This window comes from Festucalex cinctus, chromosome 21, assembly GCF_051991245.1.
Source record: "Festucalex cinctus isolate MCC-2025b chromosome 21, RoL_Fcin_1.0, whole genome shotgun sequence".
Lineage (NCBI taxonomy): Eukaryota > Metazoa > Chordata > Actinopteri > Syngnathiformes > Syngnathidae > Festucalex > Festucalex cinctus.
In genome coordinates this window covers 14,778,435-14,797,559 of record NC_135431.1, presented here as the reverse complement: position 1 = coordinate 14,797,559, position 19,125 = coordinate 14,778,435, and the positions used below count along the sequence as shown (strand labels likewise).

The following is a 19,125-nucleotide window of genomic DNA, read 5'->3' as shown; positions in this document are numbered from 1 at the left end:
CTTGCCATTTGCCGGAGGCCTACCGCATGCGGCGTCCGGCAAAAATAGAAAATAGGCTATCCTTGCGGAAGGCTTGCGGCACGCCGCAGGCCTTCCGCAGTCAACACGCAACGCACCCGCAAGCGGTGTAGACTGCACCATTCGAATGAATGGAATCTAATTGCTTGCGGCGCCGCACCGCACCGCAACCGCACCGCAACCGCAACCGGTGAAAACCCGGGGTAAGACTTTTTTTTTTTTTTAAACGACCATGTATAGTAAGGCTTTTTTTTTTAAACGACCATGAATACTAAGGCATAAAAAAAAAGGCCATGTATACTAAGGCATATTTTTAAACGACCATGTATGGTAAGGCATTTAAAAAAAAAAAAAAAAAAAAAAAAAAAAAAAAAGACTATGTATAGTAAGGCTTTTTTTTTTTTTTTTTTTAAATGACCATGAATACTAAGGCATAAAAAAAAAAGTCCACGTATACTAAGGCATATTTTTAAACGGCCATGTATAGTAAAGCATTAAAAAAAAAAAAAAAAAAAAAAAAAAAACGACCATGTATAGTAAGGCTTTTTTTTTTTTTAAACGACCATGAATACTAAGGCAGAAATAGTAGGCATATATAGTAAGACTTTTTTTTTTTTAAACGACCATGTATAGTAAGGCTTTTTTTTTTTAAACGACCATGAATACTAAGGCATAAAAAAAAGGCCATGTATACTAAGGCATATTTTTAAACGACCATGTATAGTAAGGCATTTAAAAAAAAAAAAAAAAAAAAAAAAAACACCATGTATAGTAAGGCATTTTTTATTTTTTTTAAATGACCATGAATACTAAGGCATAAAAAAAAAGTCCACGTATACTAAGGCATATTTTTAAACGGCCATGTATAGTAGGAGCATTTAAAAAAAAAAAAAGACCATGTATAGTAACACATTTTTTTTTTAAAATGACCATGTATAGTGAGGCATTTTTTTTTCTAAACCACCATTAAAAAGAAAAACAAAACAACAAAAAAAACGGCTAAAAAGGCTTTTTAAGGCATTTAAAAAAAAAACAAGACGTAAAAAAAAATAAAAAAGACCATGTATAGTAAGGCATTTTTTTAACGACCATGTATAGTAAGGCATTTAAAAAAAAATAAAAACTAAAAAAATAAATAAATAAAAAAAGACCATGTATAGTAAGACATTTTTTTTTTTAAATGACCATGTATAGTGAGGCATTTTTTTTTAAATGACCATGAATACAAAGGCATAAAAAAAGGCCATGTATAGTAAGACATTTTTTTAAAACGACCATGTATCAGGCATTTAAAAAAAAAAAAAAAAAAACATGTATAGTAAGGCATTTTTTTTTAAACGACCATGTATAAGGCTTTTTTTTTTTTAAACGACCACGTATAGTAATGCATTGAAAAAAAAAGAAAAAACACCATTCAGACATTAAAAAAATAAAAAACGGCCATGTATATAGTAAGGCATTATAAAAAAAATTAAATAAAAAATAAAAAAAACACAACCATGTATAGTAAGACATTTTTTTTCTAAACGACCATGTATAATAAGGCATTTAAGAGAAAAAAATAAATAAAATGACCATGTATAGTAAGGCATTTTTTTTTAAACGACCATGAATACTAAGGCATAAAAAAAGGCCATGTATACTAAGGCATTTTTTTTTTTTTTTTTGAAACGACCATGTATAGTAAGACATTTTTTTGAAACGACCATGTAAAGTAAGGTTTTTTTTTTCTAAATGACCATGTATAGTAAGGCATTTGAAAAAAAAAAAAAAAAAAACGGCTATGTATTGTCAGGCTTTTTAAGGCATTTTTAAAAAACAAGACATTTTAAAAAAAATTTAAATATGCCTAACTATACATGGCCTTTTTTTTTTTTTTTTTTTTTTTTTTTTAACGACCATGTATAAGGCTTTTTTTTTTTTTTAAACGACCACGTATAGTAATGCATTGAAAAAAAGAAAACACCATTAAGGCATTAAAAAAAAAAAAAAAAAACGACCATGTATAGTAAGGCATTAAAAAAATAAAAAATAAAATAAACAACCATGTATAGTAAGACATTTTTTTCTAAACGATCATATATAGTAAGGCATTTAAAAAAAAAAAAAAAAAAAAAAACGACCATGTATCGTAAGGCATTTTTTTAAATGTCCATGTATATAGTAAGACATTAAAAAAAACACAAAAAAAACGACCTTCTAAAACATTTTTTAAACGACCATGTATAGTAAGACATTTAAAAAAACAAAAACAAAAAACAAACATGTATAGTAAGGCATTTAAGAATAAAACCACCATGTACAGTAAGGCTTTTTTAAAACGGTCATGTATAATATAGTAAGGCATTTAAAAAAAACAACAACAACCGTAAGGCTTTTTTTTTTTTAATGACCGATGGCTTTTTTTATAACCATGTATGCAAATAATGATTTTTGTTTAGTCCAGTTTAAATAAATATTTTGTTCCGCCTCACATTTATTTTGGGTGTTTCCACTGTTAGCCACTAGATGGGGGCACACTATTGTATGTTGACACTAAATTTGAAAGAAGAGCAAACGAAGTACTGTATTTCAAGTTTAGCCAGTTTTTGCTGAAGATTATTTAATATTACATCCTATTTAATCATTTTTTTACACAGCTAGTTCATTTTATGTTGTACATAATTATTGATTATGAACTATGTTACGTTAGCTTGGGAATAAAATTGGATTTGTTTACTATAAACAGAGAGATTGTTAAACAATCTCAATATACTCATGCGATTGTATTACTTTAAAAAAGTGTTTCAAGACCTTAAAAATGCGCTGCAAATGCTATAAAACTGATTTCATTTATAGTGAGGGTGGTCTGGAACGTAGCTGCCGTAATGTCGAGGGGTTTACTGTAACAACCCTTTTGATAAAAATTCAAGTTTCACAAGTGTTGCAACTGCAACACCTGAATCATATTTTCCTGTAGACTATAGCCCAAATGTTTCTGCCTTGATGAACTGCGGCCACTAATTTGAGGAATCACAGTAAGCACAATAACATCATAGTTACCTAATGCACCAAATGTTTGATATAAGATTGCCAACTGTACTTGGGCTGTGGATTACAAGATGCAATAACAAGACTTTTACTCAAAATGGAGGGAAAAAATAACAGCAGGGTCTGGCTCCCATTCATTTGGATTAGATTGACTTCATTGAGTACAAAGGAACTTTGGCCAGCGGAAAATCGAAAAGGGCCAAACTGTTGCCACAAAGCTGAACTACCAAAATCAAATGTCTAAAAATACAACTCATGCTGGCACTCAGAACTCTGAATACACTCCCCTGTGTGCAAACCACACGAGTTATCCTTTATGATCTCGTCAAACTTGAATGAATGTGAAACGGAAAAATAAAAAGACACTCACTGGCGTTTGGAGTCAAGATCGCTGTGTCCGTGTCTTCACCCTAAAAGGGATAATACAGTTGAAATCGATTGCACAACATGACGTAATTGATGTCGTAGTTAGCTCTTTGAAGATATCTCTGAGTTGAATGGAATGGGGGGGGGAATTTTACCCTTTCTCCTTCTCTGAGTGACTTGCACGTGCAGTTTAGGTCGACGGCTGGGCGGGAGTCAGCGGCCTCGCAGGGGATATCGTGGGAGAGCTGAGCGGGGTGAACAGGCAAATAGACGGGACGCTTGAGGAGGTGGTTCAGACTCCCGTGTGTGCCGTTGTTCGGAGCGGGAGAGATGTCAAGAAGATCTGGAGGGACAGGGTGGATAACGTCAGAAGACATTTTCAAATGATTCAACAAAACTTGGTGCATTTTTGACGATGCAGAATTATCGAAAGCAATGAAAAAAATATTTTTTATTCCATTTTAGGCCGCTCATTAAAACTTAGAAGCAAACACTAATTTCTTTGTATTTCACAGCTGTCATCCAAGCATTTTCAGCACGAGTGTCAACTTATTTTAATCCAAATTTGATCTCAACCCTAATAAGCTATAAATAACAGGTAAAAAAATATTTCATTTTTTTGGTGCAAATAATTACACGTACATTCTGAAAACATTCCTATTTATTATCGTATTGCAGTGTAATCTGACTTTTTAAAAAATTAATTAGTGTTTTTTTTTTGTTTGTTTGTTTTTTTGCATGAAATCCTGAGTAACAAGTGGTTGTCAGGTGGTCAAAATGAACAACAAAAGTTCATTTTTGTAAAAAATGTTTGTTTGTGTCTGTTCTCATGGGCCGGATTGGAAAATACGGAATATGTTGATTAATGAAAATATTTAATACATTAAGTTTGCCTCATAAAGTTCAATTTTAAACTTCGATTTGCTTCTTTAACCAAAAAAAGATAAAAACAAAAAACAAAAAACACATGACATTAGAATATATCGTCATTGCTTTCTTTATAATTATGTATTTTAAAAATACAATAGAATATAAATAACATATTTGGATATGTTAAATGTTTTGTTTTTTAGGGCAGTAAATGAGTTAGTGTTTAGCACATCTGTCTCAGTCTCGTGGTTCTGGGTTAGAATCCCGCCTCAGGTCCTCCTGTGTGAGGTTGGATGGTTGGAAGGATGTTGTTTGTAGCTATACACATCTTTTATATCAGTGTCATGTGTTTTGCAATATCAATTAAAATGGCGGGACAACATTTAGAGACCTACAGTATACACTTCTACTATTAAACTCAAAATAAATTGTCCTATTAATGTGTCTGCCACTTACCACACATGAGGTTATACAATTCAATGTTCTCAAAAGGAGGCACAATCATTTCACTCTTAAATCCTGGACCATAACCGATGAAGATTGCCTGGAAATAAACAAAAACAAACTATATTTAGTCTGTACGGTCATATTAAAATGGAGATAAAATAACCAGGGGATTGCCGTTCCAGGAAAGACAACACGAGGAATGTGAAACCCCGCCTAAACGTTACTTCCTTAAATCCTATCCGACTAATGGCTGCTCATTTATCAGCATCGGTAAGCTTGACTTAAACCTGATAAATTTCATTTTTTTAAACAGTAACCATGACGAACATCCTGCTTTTGTCTCACCTGCATGTTGGTGAAAAGGTTATCGGAGCCATGGAAACCGCCCGAACAGTACTTGATTTCCTTGCGGTTTCTGCGCACAAAGAAATGAAGAAAACTTTATTAAATTAATACTTGTGATATTATTTCCTCTAAATGACAACTTATGACTTACAGCGCAGCCTGCCAGCCTTCTTTCATATACAGGTGTCCTCTTTCTATCCTCACATTGTTGGCAAAATGAAAGCGTTTGGGGAGGTTCTCTTTAAGGTACGCCCTCATTGGCTGCTCGGGAGTCCTGCACTTCAAAACAGACACAGAGCCGGCAGGATCAACACGTGGACGCCTCGTTTGACGCGCCGGCAAGCCAGCAGATAATATTTCATCTGCTTGTATCAATACAAGTCACGTTTGGGATTCTCTGCATACCGACAGGTTCTTCACAAGGGCCTCGTAGTCGACTGGCGGGGAGAAACAAAAGGGACGTTGGCGGTGAGGTCAGCGTGTTGGGAGGACGGGGGGAAGGTGGGTGTTAGGAACTCACAGGAAAAGAAGTCGTCCGGCAGGCGGCTGGGTCTGATACGGGCGGCCGCGCCTTGGATGACCGTGAAGTCGTCTGTGTTGCCCTGGTAGGAAGACACGAATTGTGCCTTTTCACATGTCGCTTCTTCCATGCCTGAAAAAACGTAAATATTAGGTGACCAAACTATCAAATTCGATCTATAACGGAAAAAAGAAAACAATCATTTGATGAAATGTCCACTGAGAGTAAAAATGCGCACTCACATTAAAAATGTGTCACAGTATTTCTTCTACAAAAGAACAAAAAAAATATATCATTTCATCTACACACATTCTTTTGTCCAAACTTGTGACACCTGCGTGACCTCCGAATTTGTGCGGACCACCAAAGTTCACGGAGTACTGACTTTCATGAGACGCTACGATTGTCATTGAGGCAGGCCAAAAAGTGGCAAAGTTAGCGTCAGTGCGATAAGTAGTGTACCGGAAGTGGTGTGAGTATATTTCAAAATAAGAGCACAAACAGGAAGTGGGTTTTAGCTGCCCTAACAGGTAATGTCTTATTCCATGTATATACTTTTGACCATTTTTAACTATTTATGTTCTCATACTTGTTCAATAAACACTGATTGTGATCTTTTTTTCCTCAAATCAAATTTATTTATAAAGCACTTTAAAAAAAAAGCACTGCTGCATACAAAAATAAAATAAAGATAAATAAATAAATAAATAAACAAACAAACAAATAAATAAATAAACAAATAAATTAATAAATAAAAATAAGTAAAATAAAAATACCCCAAAAAAATCCTTTTCGATAACCATGGTAGGTAATTTCACAACAACCAACCAATGTTGGCTTGATATTTTTTTCATCTGACTAAGCGTGCAGCTGGAAGCCCTTTTTCCTCAGTTCACACACCCATTTTTTGATCTCCCTTTGGCATGTTTTCCTGTGACAAGTGCAATGACTCAACCAAGTCAAACATTTGGAAGGCGACTGGAAGCCTCAGATACATCTGGAAGTTTTTCAATTGAGAAACCGCAGAGACTTCAGACAAGCTAGCCTGGCACCGCATTGGTTTTGCAACATCCAACTTTCGGTTAGGCTTTGGTCACATTTGTGTTATTTCATAGTCACTCATTCATTTTCAGCGAGTGAAATCCGAGCGAACCTGTTCCTTGGCTTGCCAAGACTGCCGGGGGAAAAAAATGTGTTTTCAACTCACCGTGATCAGAGACGATGATTAGGTTGACACAGTGGAGCAAGTTCCTCTCCATCAAACCGTCCATTAACATCCCCATAATCCGGTCCACGTTCTTTAGGGCCTCGACGACCTAGAGAACAAATGAGCGTCGTCGCCATTCGGAAGTTATCACATATATGTAAGAACAAAACTGCCAAAATAAAAAATAAATAAATGACTAAATAAATAAATAAATGACTAAAAGTGAAAATGGATTAAAAAAAAAATTCAAAAATTAAATACAAAAAATAAATGTAAATGGAAATAAAAACAACAAAATATATATATTCATAAATAAAACAAAAGTACAAATTAATACAAAAATTAAAAAAAGATAGAACAAATAAAAAGAATTATAAAATGTCAAAATAAATAAAAAAATAAATATATAAATAGAATATCAGTACTTACATAAAAATGCTCTGTTCTCACATTTATTTATTTCATGCTGCAGACACTGTTAAGTCGAAATGTTATTCAAGTGAGGGGGCGGTCCTACGTGTGTCTTAGGGCTCCACTGTCGCTTGTTTTTAATTTTTGCATTTATTATTACTTTTAATTATTTACTTATATATATATATATATATATATATATATATATATATATATATATATATATATATATATATATATATATGTTGTTTTTATTGCATTTATGTTACTTTTACATTTTTTGTATTATATTTTTTATTTTCATTTTTAATCATTTATTTATTTAGTGATTTATTTATTTCAAATTTTGGCGGTTTTGGCCCTCCATACAGATAAATCGTATGAATTGGACCATGTTGTCATTACATATAGTGAAAAGGGAAGACATTGCGGTTGATTTGGTTCAATTTTTAGCCATTTACAGCTTCCACACTTTCTGGGAAGATTTTCTACAGGTTGTGAGCAAGACATATACTAGATGCTCATTCCAAAGCTGTTTGATAGGCTTGAGGTCAGGGCTCCTGTCAAGTTGTCTCCCATCAATCCCAACCTCACATACCTCTTCCAACCTTGGTGACCTGTTGAGACGAAAACCTTACTTGGCTGCTTTCCGGTCCGAAGTGATGCCCCGATGAGTCGGGCTCCTCCAGGTACAAAGTGAAAAAGTCAGGTCTAAAATAAAAATAAAAAAATCAATAAATAAAATCTGTCTCTCTGAGGAGAACGTGGCAGCCCGGTGGGATTGTAGGACTTTATAAAAAAATAAATAAATAAAAATACCGTTCTCCTTGTGCTAAATCCAGCCAATCAAACAGCATCCACACTCTGGACTCGAAGGTTGTGCTTCTGGAGACAGAGAAATCCACACCGAGCAATATGACAACTTGTGATACGACCTTAAACTAGTATGTGTGCAACATAAATAAGTCTGAAGTCCTTCAGGTTTTAAGCAATTTACTGTGGCAAAAGTCGAGTCGAGTCATGACTTGGATTATTAAAGCAAGTCATCACGTCACAACTTTTTCCTCACATTAGCCACTTTGCACTCAGTACAATCATGTTTTTGAATGTTGCTAAGCAGTGCTGCTCTTACCTGTTATAGATTTTAAAGAAATTTGGGAAGCTGCCATTGATCTCGACATCCGAACCGGGCCAGAAGACGGTTCCCGTTATTAATTTGTGACGCATGGCAGTGATCCAGACCTGGAGAGAAGTGAGAAGCCAGATGAGACAAAGAGGAATAAATAAAAAGAAATTATGCATCGCTATTAAGTCTTTAGTTTCCAGAGAATAAAACGTGCAATCAGCCGGCATCTGATCTAACATCTGCATTAATATATATCATTTTCTCAACAGATGTTGACAATGCCATTGTGGAGCAACGCATTCCTGCACAATAAGTCACTCCTATCTTGGAAAGTCGTCTGTTCCACTTGTGGCCAAGGCCAAAATAAAGAAAATGGATTCCCACCGCCGCATTATTTAATGAGACTACAAAGTGCAGCCCACACAAACTGTCAACATTCTCATGATACAACATAGAATAATTATACTCCTGAACACACTCCAAAAAATGTACAAAGCATTTACTTACCGGCTCTCCTTGGTACCATTTCGGGTTGAATTTCTCCTCAGTTTTCAAGCTGAAGAATGCATTGTGGGTTACGTCGTACATCTTGTTGTCAACTATCCCATGGGACTCTGGATAAAGGCCCTGTACCAATGGAATCATAGATCTCTGTTATTCCCTTCTGCCCACCCTTTGTAACATTGCGTTTAATCTTGGGACTGTATACCCAAAAAACTGCTCAATTTGTCACAGTACACCAAAATCAAATGGCTCCAGATGTAAGCAAATGCATAATTGAAAAGTTTTTTGTCATAGGCAACATGGCATGACTCCTTCTTGTGACTGCAATGGGCTTATTATATTTGTTTTTATACTCGGCTACATCATAGTTGCAGTTGCCATCAGGTAATAACAGTGAAGGCAAACAAATGTACAATTGCAAAAGTATGAATAAAATGAATTATTATGCTATAATAAAAAAACAAAACAATGGCAGTTATTGATTTAGCTACAATATTGTATATATCAGGGGTCAGTAACCTGCGGCTCTGAAGCCACATGTGGCTCTTTTAGTCCCTCTACTCTGGCTCCCTGTGGATCTCTACAAAAATGAGTAGAAATGAATAATTATTTACATATTTGTTTCTCTTTTTTAGATAAAATATCCTTCAAATGAATAAATAATTTAGATTAAAAAAAGAATTAAATATTCCAAAAACATCAGTCTAAATTTTTAAACTTTTTAAAAATTACATAAAAATGTTCAAAAAGTGACCATAAAATCTCCTAAAAAGGAAGAGGAAAGCAGATATTTACCATAATGTCCAGGAAATTGCCAAAAATGTCAGAGAATTTAATAAAAAAGGCAGAAAATAAAATATGAAATGTTCAAAATTTAACATAAAATGTCCAAAAATAAAGCAAAAAATGACCATAAAATATTTTTAGAGCTGCCAAAAAAGTCAGAAAATGTATTAAAAAAAATAATAACAATAAAAGGCAGAAAAGAAAATGTATGAAAATCAACTATAAAATGTCCAAAAACAAAAGAAATACTGTACAAAAAAATACCAGTGTCCACAAAATTGCCAGAAATTTAAAAAATTGCTAACTAAAAAGGTAGAAAAAATGTAAAATAAATAAATAAATAAGCCATAAAATGTCCAAAAAAGGAAGAAGAGAGGCACAAAATGACCATATGTCCATAAAATTGCCAAAAATGTCAGAAATTTGCCAGAACGGCCGAAAAGTCTAAAAATGTATGAAAAAACAAAGAATGAGAAATCATTATTAAAAAAAAAAAAATCAAAACAAAAGACGAAAGGTAGAAGAAAACGAATGTCAAAGTATTGGATGCTGCATATCTTTTTGTGTTATGGTGCAGCTCTAATTAGCACCAATGAACACACCGTTTCCTTTATCACAATCTTCAAATGTTTTGTGGACCCCAGACATTTTTTGTTGTTATTTATTTGGCCTAAAATGGCTCTTTTGACAGAAAAGGTTGCTGATCCCCTAGTATACATGCAGAACACGACAAAATATGTTAAATTTCCACTGTAAGCTATGTTTGTACACCGTATACATACAGTGCTAGCAGGAGGCTGCGTTGCACTGTTTGTTTACGAACTAAGTTATGCAGCTTAGAGCATGAGGCAGATACACTTTTTTTTTTTTTTTTAAAGGTGCAGCAAAAACTCACAGTGACAATGGAGTAGTGGTTTGGGAATGTCTTTGTAGGATACACTGGCCTCATATGTGACGTGGTCGTACCCAAGGCTCCTGCAACACACCGTTTGACCACATCAGGATGTTTGCTTAACCACAAGATGCAACAGAAACGCAACTTTAGGCCACTTACGTAACTTGTTAATGACGGGTGTGTGGCTGCTGTGATCTTTCAGATACTTGGCCCGAAAACCATCCAAGGACACCAGGATGAGGGGTGACTTGGTGAAACTGAACAGCAAGAGGCAACGTTTCATTCAATACAAAAAAAAAAAAAAAAAAAGACATTTGCCTGACATAACCTTGCAAAAGGAAGCTTTTATAAAACAAGAGGTTTTATAAGAAACAACATATTAGCAAGAAGGTGCAACAACCAAAAATAATCATTTCGTGTTAGCGGTTCCTTTTTTCCGTGTCGTAATGAGCCTGTCTGGGATAACACACACCTACACACAAACACATGCCTGAGTCATTAGGTTTCCACAGAGAGTGATTTTTCCACACTGACAAAAAAACAAAAAAAACAACTTCCACCACAGAAGGTCACTTTTTTTTTTAAGAAGCAAGAAGACGGAACATCCAGGCAGCCGCAAACAATTCTTGTTTGTTTTCTGGACCCAACAAGCTGAGAAGAGACTGCTGGGAAACAATGGCGGCCACTCACTCACCATACTTGTGGGTGTCACCATTCAGTCAATGGCGTTATTTACAGAAACACATCATGATAAATTACTTAGAATAAGCAACAAGCCCAGAATGGAACACGAAATATGAGATATGAGTTTCATTTGTTCTGTGAAAACACACTTAACTCAAAACATTTGTAGCACTAATCATCTTTCACCATTGAAATGAATGGGAATGCCATTAATCTATTTCAGTCTCCACAAAGTATGTTTTTAATAAGGAAAATAATAATTTAATAGAGATGTTCAATACAACTTTTTTTTAAGACAAAACTATATACATCTCAATATAACAGTTTTCCCTATATAAAATGAATGGCAATTTTCTGTACCTTCTAATTTCTAGTTCCTGATTGAAAAATGGCCGCAAGAGGGCAGCTGATACTGGTATCGTCCTATATATGGTAGTCTCTATGGTACAGCTGAAATATGCGAAATGATAAAGGAGTAAAAGCACTACCTTGGTGGACACTGTGGCTGTTCACTTCCCACAGAGGCATCCTGCTGCAGCCAGTGCACATCATCATCTGCGGGGGGGAAAAGGAGAGCATAAAGTAGACTTGATTTACTGAAATGCACAAACAACATTGGGGAAAGTTCACATTAATTTGCTGACGTGCAGTAAGTTTTCATTTTATGTATTGCTGCTGTTTTGGTTAGCAACAGAGTTCAAATGTTAACTTTTGAGGTGAGGTAAATTTAGTTACGAACTGTAACTGAGAGACTTCTTTGTGAGGAAATATGGTAAGTTGATGCAAGATCCTCTTATGACAATAAATAACTCACTAGTAACTGAAAATGTATGAAAAAAAGGCATTTTAAAAGATATTAAGTGAGTGAAGCATTTCCAAAGGAGACCTTATCTTATAGATTTTTGGGGGGGTCAAAAGTCCTCATTAGGAGTACAGTGTCTTGTAAATAACCTTGCATTACTGCCAAAAAAAAAAAGTGTTAAAATATTACGCAACCACTCGTGGGCTGATTTGATAAAACTTGTATCTTTTCAAATCTTTTCAGCTTTGGCTGACATCTCTACTTCCTTTGCTCACATTTTTTAAGTGGATTTTTTTTTTAGCTCATTATTCGATAATGCATTTACTGGCACTTTTCCTGTAGCTGCATCAGACTTAAAGGTCAAATTAAGTACAAAACTCCATTACAATAATAAGTACTGTTCACCGATTATCACAAGTGTATATCTTGGGGTACTAATAGACTCCGACCTGACCTTCAGCAATCATATTAAATTTATCACTAAAACAGCCTTTTACCAGCGGACAAACATATCCAGACTGAAGGACTGCATGCTTCAAGCAGACCAAGAGAAGCTTATCCATGCTTTTATCTCCAGCAGACTAGATTACTGTAACGGTCTTCTGACTGGACTCTCTCAAAAGAACATGAGATAATTGCAGCTCATTCAGAACGCTGCAGCAAAACAAAGAGATCAGAACATATTACTCTAGTACTTAAGGATTTACACTGGCTCCCAGTCAGCTGTAGAATCGATTTTAAAGTTCTGCTACTCGTCTATAAATCACTAAATGGTTTGGGTCCTGAATATATCCAAGAAATGCTGATTAAGTACAAACCCAGCAGGGCTCTGAGATCTACAGACTTGGGCCAACTAGTGGAACCCAGAGTTCGAAGCAAACATGGTGAAGTTGCATTTAGCTATTATGCTGCACACAGATGGAATAGGCTGCCAACAGAAGTGAAGTCAGCCCCGAGTGTAAATGCTTTTAAATCCAGGTTAAAAACTTTGCTTTTTTTCTTATACCTTTGATTAGGGACTTTTAAACAGCTTTAATTAGGTTGTTTGTTTTTTGAAATTATTATTATTATTATTATTATTTTAAACTTCCTGATGTTAAATGTTTTAAAGTTTGTTGAATAATGTTTTAAGATTGTTATTGTATGTTCTTTTTAGTAAATTTTGTAACCTATTTTCATTTATTTTTCTTCCTCTGAATGTTAACTACTGTTTCTTGATGCTTATGTGTTGTCTTTCCTTGTGTAAAGCACATTGAGTTGCCTTGTGTATGAAATGTGCTATACAAATAAACTTGCCTTGCCTTGCCTATATTGGAAGGTAACGTTAATGAAGCTAAAGCTAACGAAAATGTATCCTGTAAATGAACAACCTCCCCCAGGGTTTGTGAAATCAACCAAGTCATTGTTGCATAAACTATTATTTAGCAGGGATCAGCATAATGATGTTGAATCACAAAGTAGAAACAGCAAATAGAAGGCACATGATATTGACTTTGGGCTATTTATATTTAAGTTCTTCCTCTACCTTGGCATGTTGACATGTGCAATGGCTCTTAAATTAAATAGTGAGGGAGGTTTCCACACAGGAATTAATGTAAACTAGATGCTTCAGGCTCAAACTATCGTATAAAATCATTTGACGGCAGCTTTGCGTAACAACCAAGAAAGATGCACTCAACTGTCTCATGCCAAAATGAGGTTGCGGTGAGGTCTAATTTTTTTTCCATATGCTCCCCATACAACGCTAAATGGGAAATACGTAAGGGTGGTGCCACAAGAGAAGACGACACCCCACCCAGGACGGGGACAGCTGCTGCACACAGCTGAGCACAGTCAGGCTTCCGCCAATACGCAGCAGGAGATTTGGACCGGAGCCTTTTGGACAACCGTCCTTCTCCAACCAACTTCTATTGTAAACTTGGCAAAGCTGCCACCATCTCATTTTGGAAATGTATTCACACTCACAATCTGACAAATGTTAGGTGTCAGTGTCAACACACTGTCTCTAAACTGTCTGCTATGGTAATGTGACCCTCCCTTTTGTGGCGCTTGAATTAGTCACAGTGGGTTTTTTTGTTGACTAGGGGGACTTTCAAGGAAACCAAAAAGACAAAAAAAAAAAAAAAAAAGTTCTGTTCCATTTTTCATTTGCACAATCCAACACATGCTTCAGATTCCTGACATTTGTTTCAACCCATGCAATAAAGGAGGTCATTTTTTGAAAACACCCACAAAAAGAGGTCACAAAAGTGGAAAATAGCTTGTGTTCAGTTTCGACCAATGCGCAGTCAAACCTACCGGCTTTGGAACGTTGAAAGGTCAATATCAGTACAAGGAGGATGATGAGTAAACAGAGAAGGACAACCTGCAAAAGAAAGAAAAAAAGATTTAGTCACAAAATGTAGTAATGTCATTTATAAACATAGGATATAAAAGATGAAATACTGAAAAATAAAAAAGACGTTAGAGGGGCCGATAACTTTAATCAGCATTGTGTTATTCTCTCGCAGTGGTTTAAGTAAAAATGTTTTTTCTTGTTTGTTTGTTTTACCAACAAAAACACAGATGTATCCAATGTTCTAATTTGTTTTTGTTGGGGAACACTTGGCATTGATTTGTGGTTTTAAAGTAACAACTTTGTACGGTACCTGAAGACAAAATGTAAACATAAGTCATTCTATTTAGAATCCCCATGCTACAGGCCCCAAAACGTTTTACAATGGCCTCTATTTGTATTTACAACCAAAAATATACCACAAACGATGATCCCAAACCCAAAGTGGTTTAAATATCATTACCGTTAAAAATAAATAACTTACAGGTGATTTGATGTTGACATGAGCCGTCCCACTCACACTATCATTTACTAGCTTACAGTTAGTTTGTAAGCTAGCTTTGGCTACACCTAGCTAGCTTTGGCATTTTCCCCAGATGTCAGAATTTATAAAACAGCTCGATGTCGTTATTTGCATTCCCAAGAGACGAGCTGACGCCACAGACAAGCCAGCTGCCCGTCTGCTGGCCTACGGGAGCCAAGAAAGTTATGTTAGCTTATGTTAGCTCACAAGCTAGCTGGTAGTTAGCACCCCTCGCCACAGCATGGAAAGCACAAAAAAAAGTGATACATTGCAGCCTCCGGAGGTTTAAGCATACATTTACATAGCTCACATATGAGGGTTGATTTTTCACGATTTTGAACCCTCATTTTATAAAGCTGGCGATTTTTTAAAATAAACTATTTTCAAAAAAGTTTTGAGTTGTTAGCACCCTTCTCCGTTATGTGTCAATTTTAAATAATACATATTGTATTTATTTTAACTTATGAGGGACTTTGAGTTTGTTCTACAAGTGAAAACATCTTGGCGAATTTTATTCATATACAGTACACTCTAGCTTCAGCCACTTATTTATCGGGATGCTGAAAGAAAACGAGTTGGACAACCTCCTTTGTTGAGTGAGTAAACATTAAGATGGAGCAAAAGTAAGAAAAAAACAAGTAAACAACAAAAAAAAGGAGGTATCATTTATTTTCAAACCCAACTCAGAGTTTCTAATCAGTCCCCTCTTTTCCCACAAACGCTTTTCAAATGTTCCTTTTGGCCTCCTGTAATTTATTGGAAAGCTACGCCTCGCCGGGGGTGGGGCTTTATAATTAGAGGGGATTTTCACAGATCAGTTTATAGAGTCAGGGAGAGTCCTGAAGGTTTGTCACCGCTGTGCTACGCACCACATCAGACCTGCAGAGGTTATTGTGGAAGAAAGCTCATCGTAAAGAACAAATAGAAGCATAAACAGTCAATGCCACATCTATTTTGATCACAAAATACTCAGTTTGGTTTATTTTCAATTTATTGAGTACATTATATTTGTCAATTAGCTTCATCTCCAATCCGACAATCAGATTTATAACAATTATTACATTGTTTCCTTTGTGAGTTTCTTCTCAAATTCCAAAGTTAACAGATTTTTTGGTATTTACAAGGGTGACTCACTGTTTACAAGGTAGAGTAAGCACACACGTCTAATAAAAACATACAGTTGAATGTGTAATAGCCACACAGATGTCTTCCAGACTTTTCTTGAGAATATCCTGACTGCTGTTCTTCAAATTTTCAGAAGTCACACAGAACTACAACAAAAAATATGGGCCTATTATAAGTTTTAAATTGAGTGCCTTAATTTGTTCAGATGCTCTTACATAAATAATCTCTTGAGTTCATAGTCTTTGGAAGTGTCTGGAATTCCGTGACAGGTATGAAAATATGCTGTGGTCACGGTGCCTGTCGGAGTATTCCGAGTTTTACGGCTACGCGGGCGGATAATGACGAGAGTGAGCTGGCTCCTCGGGAATGCCCTTTAGCCCTCTTTGTGGTCTGTGAAAGTAAACAGTCTGTCTGGTGGAAAACGTACTTGATACACTATCGACCATATTTTTCAGGTCTTCTGGACGTTTGGCGGGATTAAACGGTCAAAGTGGGCAGTATAGCGAGACAAACACTGATGTGATCTCTTAAGTAACAATATTAGCTTGTTTTAGCTTCAAGAGTTGTTGCAATGCTATAAAAGGATGAGTGAAACATTTGAGGATAGTTAAAAAAACATTAACCTTGAATAAACAGTAATCCTGAGCTCCCTGTACTTACAAAAAAAAAACAAATAGTCGACATGCATGTATTTAAATAGCACTGAATGTATAGCATGTACAAGGTACAGTAAACTCTAATTTAGCATGTGTAGAATGGGCTCGACAACTAACACGACATTTTCTAGCTAGTTAACCCATATTAGAAATCACAAACAAATACTCGCCATTACTATATTCTCCTTCAAGTAACAGTAAAGTGAAAATAAATATAAATATGCTTCTACAACACTGCAGTTTAACAAGGACCAGTCTTAGAATTACTAACATATGCATGGTGGCTGTTTTGTACTTCAGGAAGTAGCAGATTGAAGTCTGAAGTTTGCCCACATATGTCTCCAATTAAAACCGCCCGGTGCCATTTTGTTGCATTTAGCTTGGAAGCCATCGCAAAGGTGAAGAAAATGTTGGACACGGCGTGTTTAACTTTCTATTTTAAATGAAACTTGGTCTTAAAAACATAAACAATACACACGGTTCATCCAAATCTTTGCTTGTATCCCAGATTTAGCCTGCCCGTGAATATTTTGGGTTCATTTTCATTCCACCAAGTGTAAACAATAAATGTTGCTATTTTGGACAATCTAGACTTAAATGTCCAAATCTAACAAGATGTTTACAAGAATCCACTCAGACAGTCTCCGATTTAATCTAACGCTGATGTTGCATTTATATATATATATATATATATATATATATATATATTTTTTTTTTTTTTTTTAATGTATCTAATCTTGTACTCGTTTTTTTTCTTGTGTTGCTGGAATGACTGCACTGCAGATCCACAAAGCCATTTAAAAAAAGGCCTCTTTTCACTTGAAACTTTACTCTTCAGAATCCTGACCTGCATTTCACCAAAGGCTGGGGGGGGAAAAAAAAAAAAAAAAAAAAAAAAAAAAAAAGACCCTCACCACTCAGCCACACTAGCCCCTTTGACCCACTCGAACGGGGTGGGGGGGGGGAAAGACACTCCTGTCTCCTGGGCTCCGTCTCTTGGCATTAGAGTGAAAACATTTTGTTTCCGTGTTCACACACACACACCAGGAGTGTTAATTGTTTCCATCATGGGCAACACCACGGGAAAGGTGAGAACTGTGCCAGGAATCAGCCCTACTATAGCCGCCAACCAAACAAATTACTTACATAAAAGATGCAGAATATCTTGCTTCTCTGAATTTACTGTTACTAATGTCCATTTAGGACACAGTAAGTGGAAATATACTTAGTTTGCTACTTCCCACTATAGTACAACAGTTTCGTTAACACAGCTGGCACATGATCAGATCATCAGCAAGCTCTGCATAAAAAGCCTGATAACGATCCTGTTGATTGGAATCAGCTTGTGTTGGAAGAGTGAAACCTCCAAAACCTGCATGACTCCAGCCCTCGTGGACCGAGTTTCAAACACCCCTGCACTAGTACTACTGAAGTTTGACATGAGAAGTTATAAATAAATAATATTGAGATTACATTGAATAATATTTCGGTGGATGCTCTTTTCGTGTGTACGTTGCAAAACATACCCCCCAGATGATTTTACAACGCCTGCTCTTCTTCTGCGTTGTCTGCCTCTGACTCTCCGGCTCCGACGTGATAAACGGGGACGCTGGTTGCTCCTCTCCCTGCTTGTACGCTCCTTCCATGGCGCTCGGCTGCTCCACGCACGCACACGCTGTAGACGGAGTGGCAGACAAACGGCGAGGACGTGTGTCTGTGTTAAAGGAGTGTTTAAAAAGTAGTGAGTGCGGATGTGGCCCTGCGTGCCAGCGTAGCGCCGCCTCGTTTCTTTTACTGACGAATTGCAAAAGCTGAGGGGAGACACGCAAAGTGGGAAGTTCCACTATTTCGATGTTGGCGAGGAATAAAAAACCGCGTAGGCGCGAGTGAAAGATGCCTTCATTTGGAGTTTTAACAATCCATTGATTTCTTTTTGCTCAGTCAAGCAACATGAACTTGGAATTTGCGCGCCCTCTTGCGGTTAGACTGGAGTACTGCGATCGCTTGGATCCAGATGAAATTATTTTTAGTAAGCTATTTGCAAGGTTAAACATTTAAATCACACTTCTTAACGTTTGTGGTTATGACCATTGGTTCGAGGCGAGATAATTACTTTATCACTTATTACGTTCGAATGTATAAGCCTACTGTAAAGTGGTCTAAACAGTTTATTCCACTTTGGCAGTTCCATACGGAAGCGTGGCGAATCAACCACGTCTTTCAATTTAAGAGACATGGTTAAAAAAAATATAAAAAAATATAAAAAAAAATAAAAAAAAAAAAAAAAAAAAAAAAATTCTTGTTTCATTTATTTTGAAAGTGTATACATTTCTATGGATGAAATAAAATAACATAATATAATAAATAAATAAATATAAACATAAATATAACAATTAAAAAAACAATCTAATCAATCTGCCTAACAGCCTACCTCTCTTAATAATGGAAAAATTGATGAGACTATCCACTTGAACA

General features: G+C 35.8%; 1 protein-coding gene across 1 annotated transcript; it reads right to left on the bottom strand.

Annotated features, from left to right (window-relative positions):
• Window positions 1-5,076: 5,076 nt before the first annotated feature.
• LOC144010925 (ectonucleotide pyrophosphatase/phosphodiesterase family member 1-like) lies at window positions 5,077-18,814 on the bottom strand. Its single transcript, XM_077511448.1, has 14 exons — window positions 18,177-18,814; window positions 14,310-14,376; window positions 11,698-11,764; window positions 10,685-10,782; window positions 10,526-10,605; window positions 8,848-8,967; window positions 8,347-8,456; window positions 8,034-8,099; window positions 7,853-7,925; window positions 6,804-6,912; window positions 5,597-5,728; window positions 5,482-5,513; window positions 5,228-5,350; window positions 5,077-5,146 (listed from the first exon to the last, which is right to left on the bottom strand). Exons 1-13 carry the CDS (start codon window positions 18,294-18,296, stop codon window positions 5,318-5,320), a joined length of 1,107 nt encoding a protein of 368 aa, XP_077367574.1. The 5' UTR covers window positions 18,297-18,814; the 3' UTR covers window positions 5,077-5,146; window positions 5,228-5,317.
• Window positions 18,815-19,125: the final 311 nt, after the last annotated feature.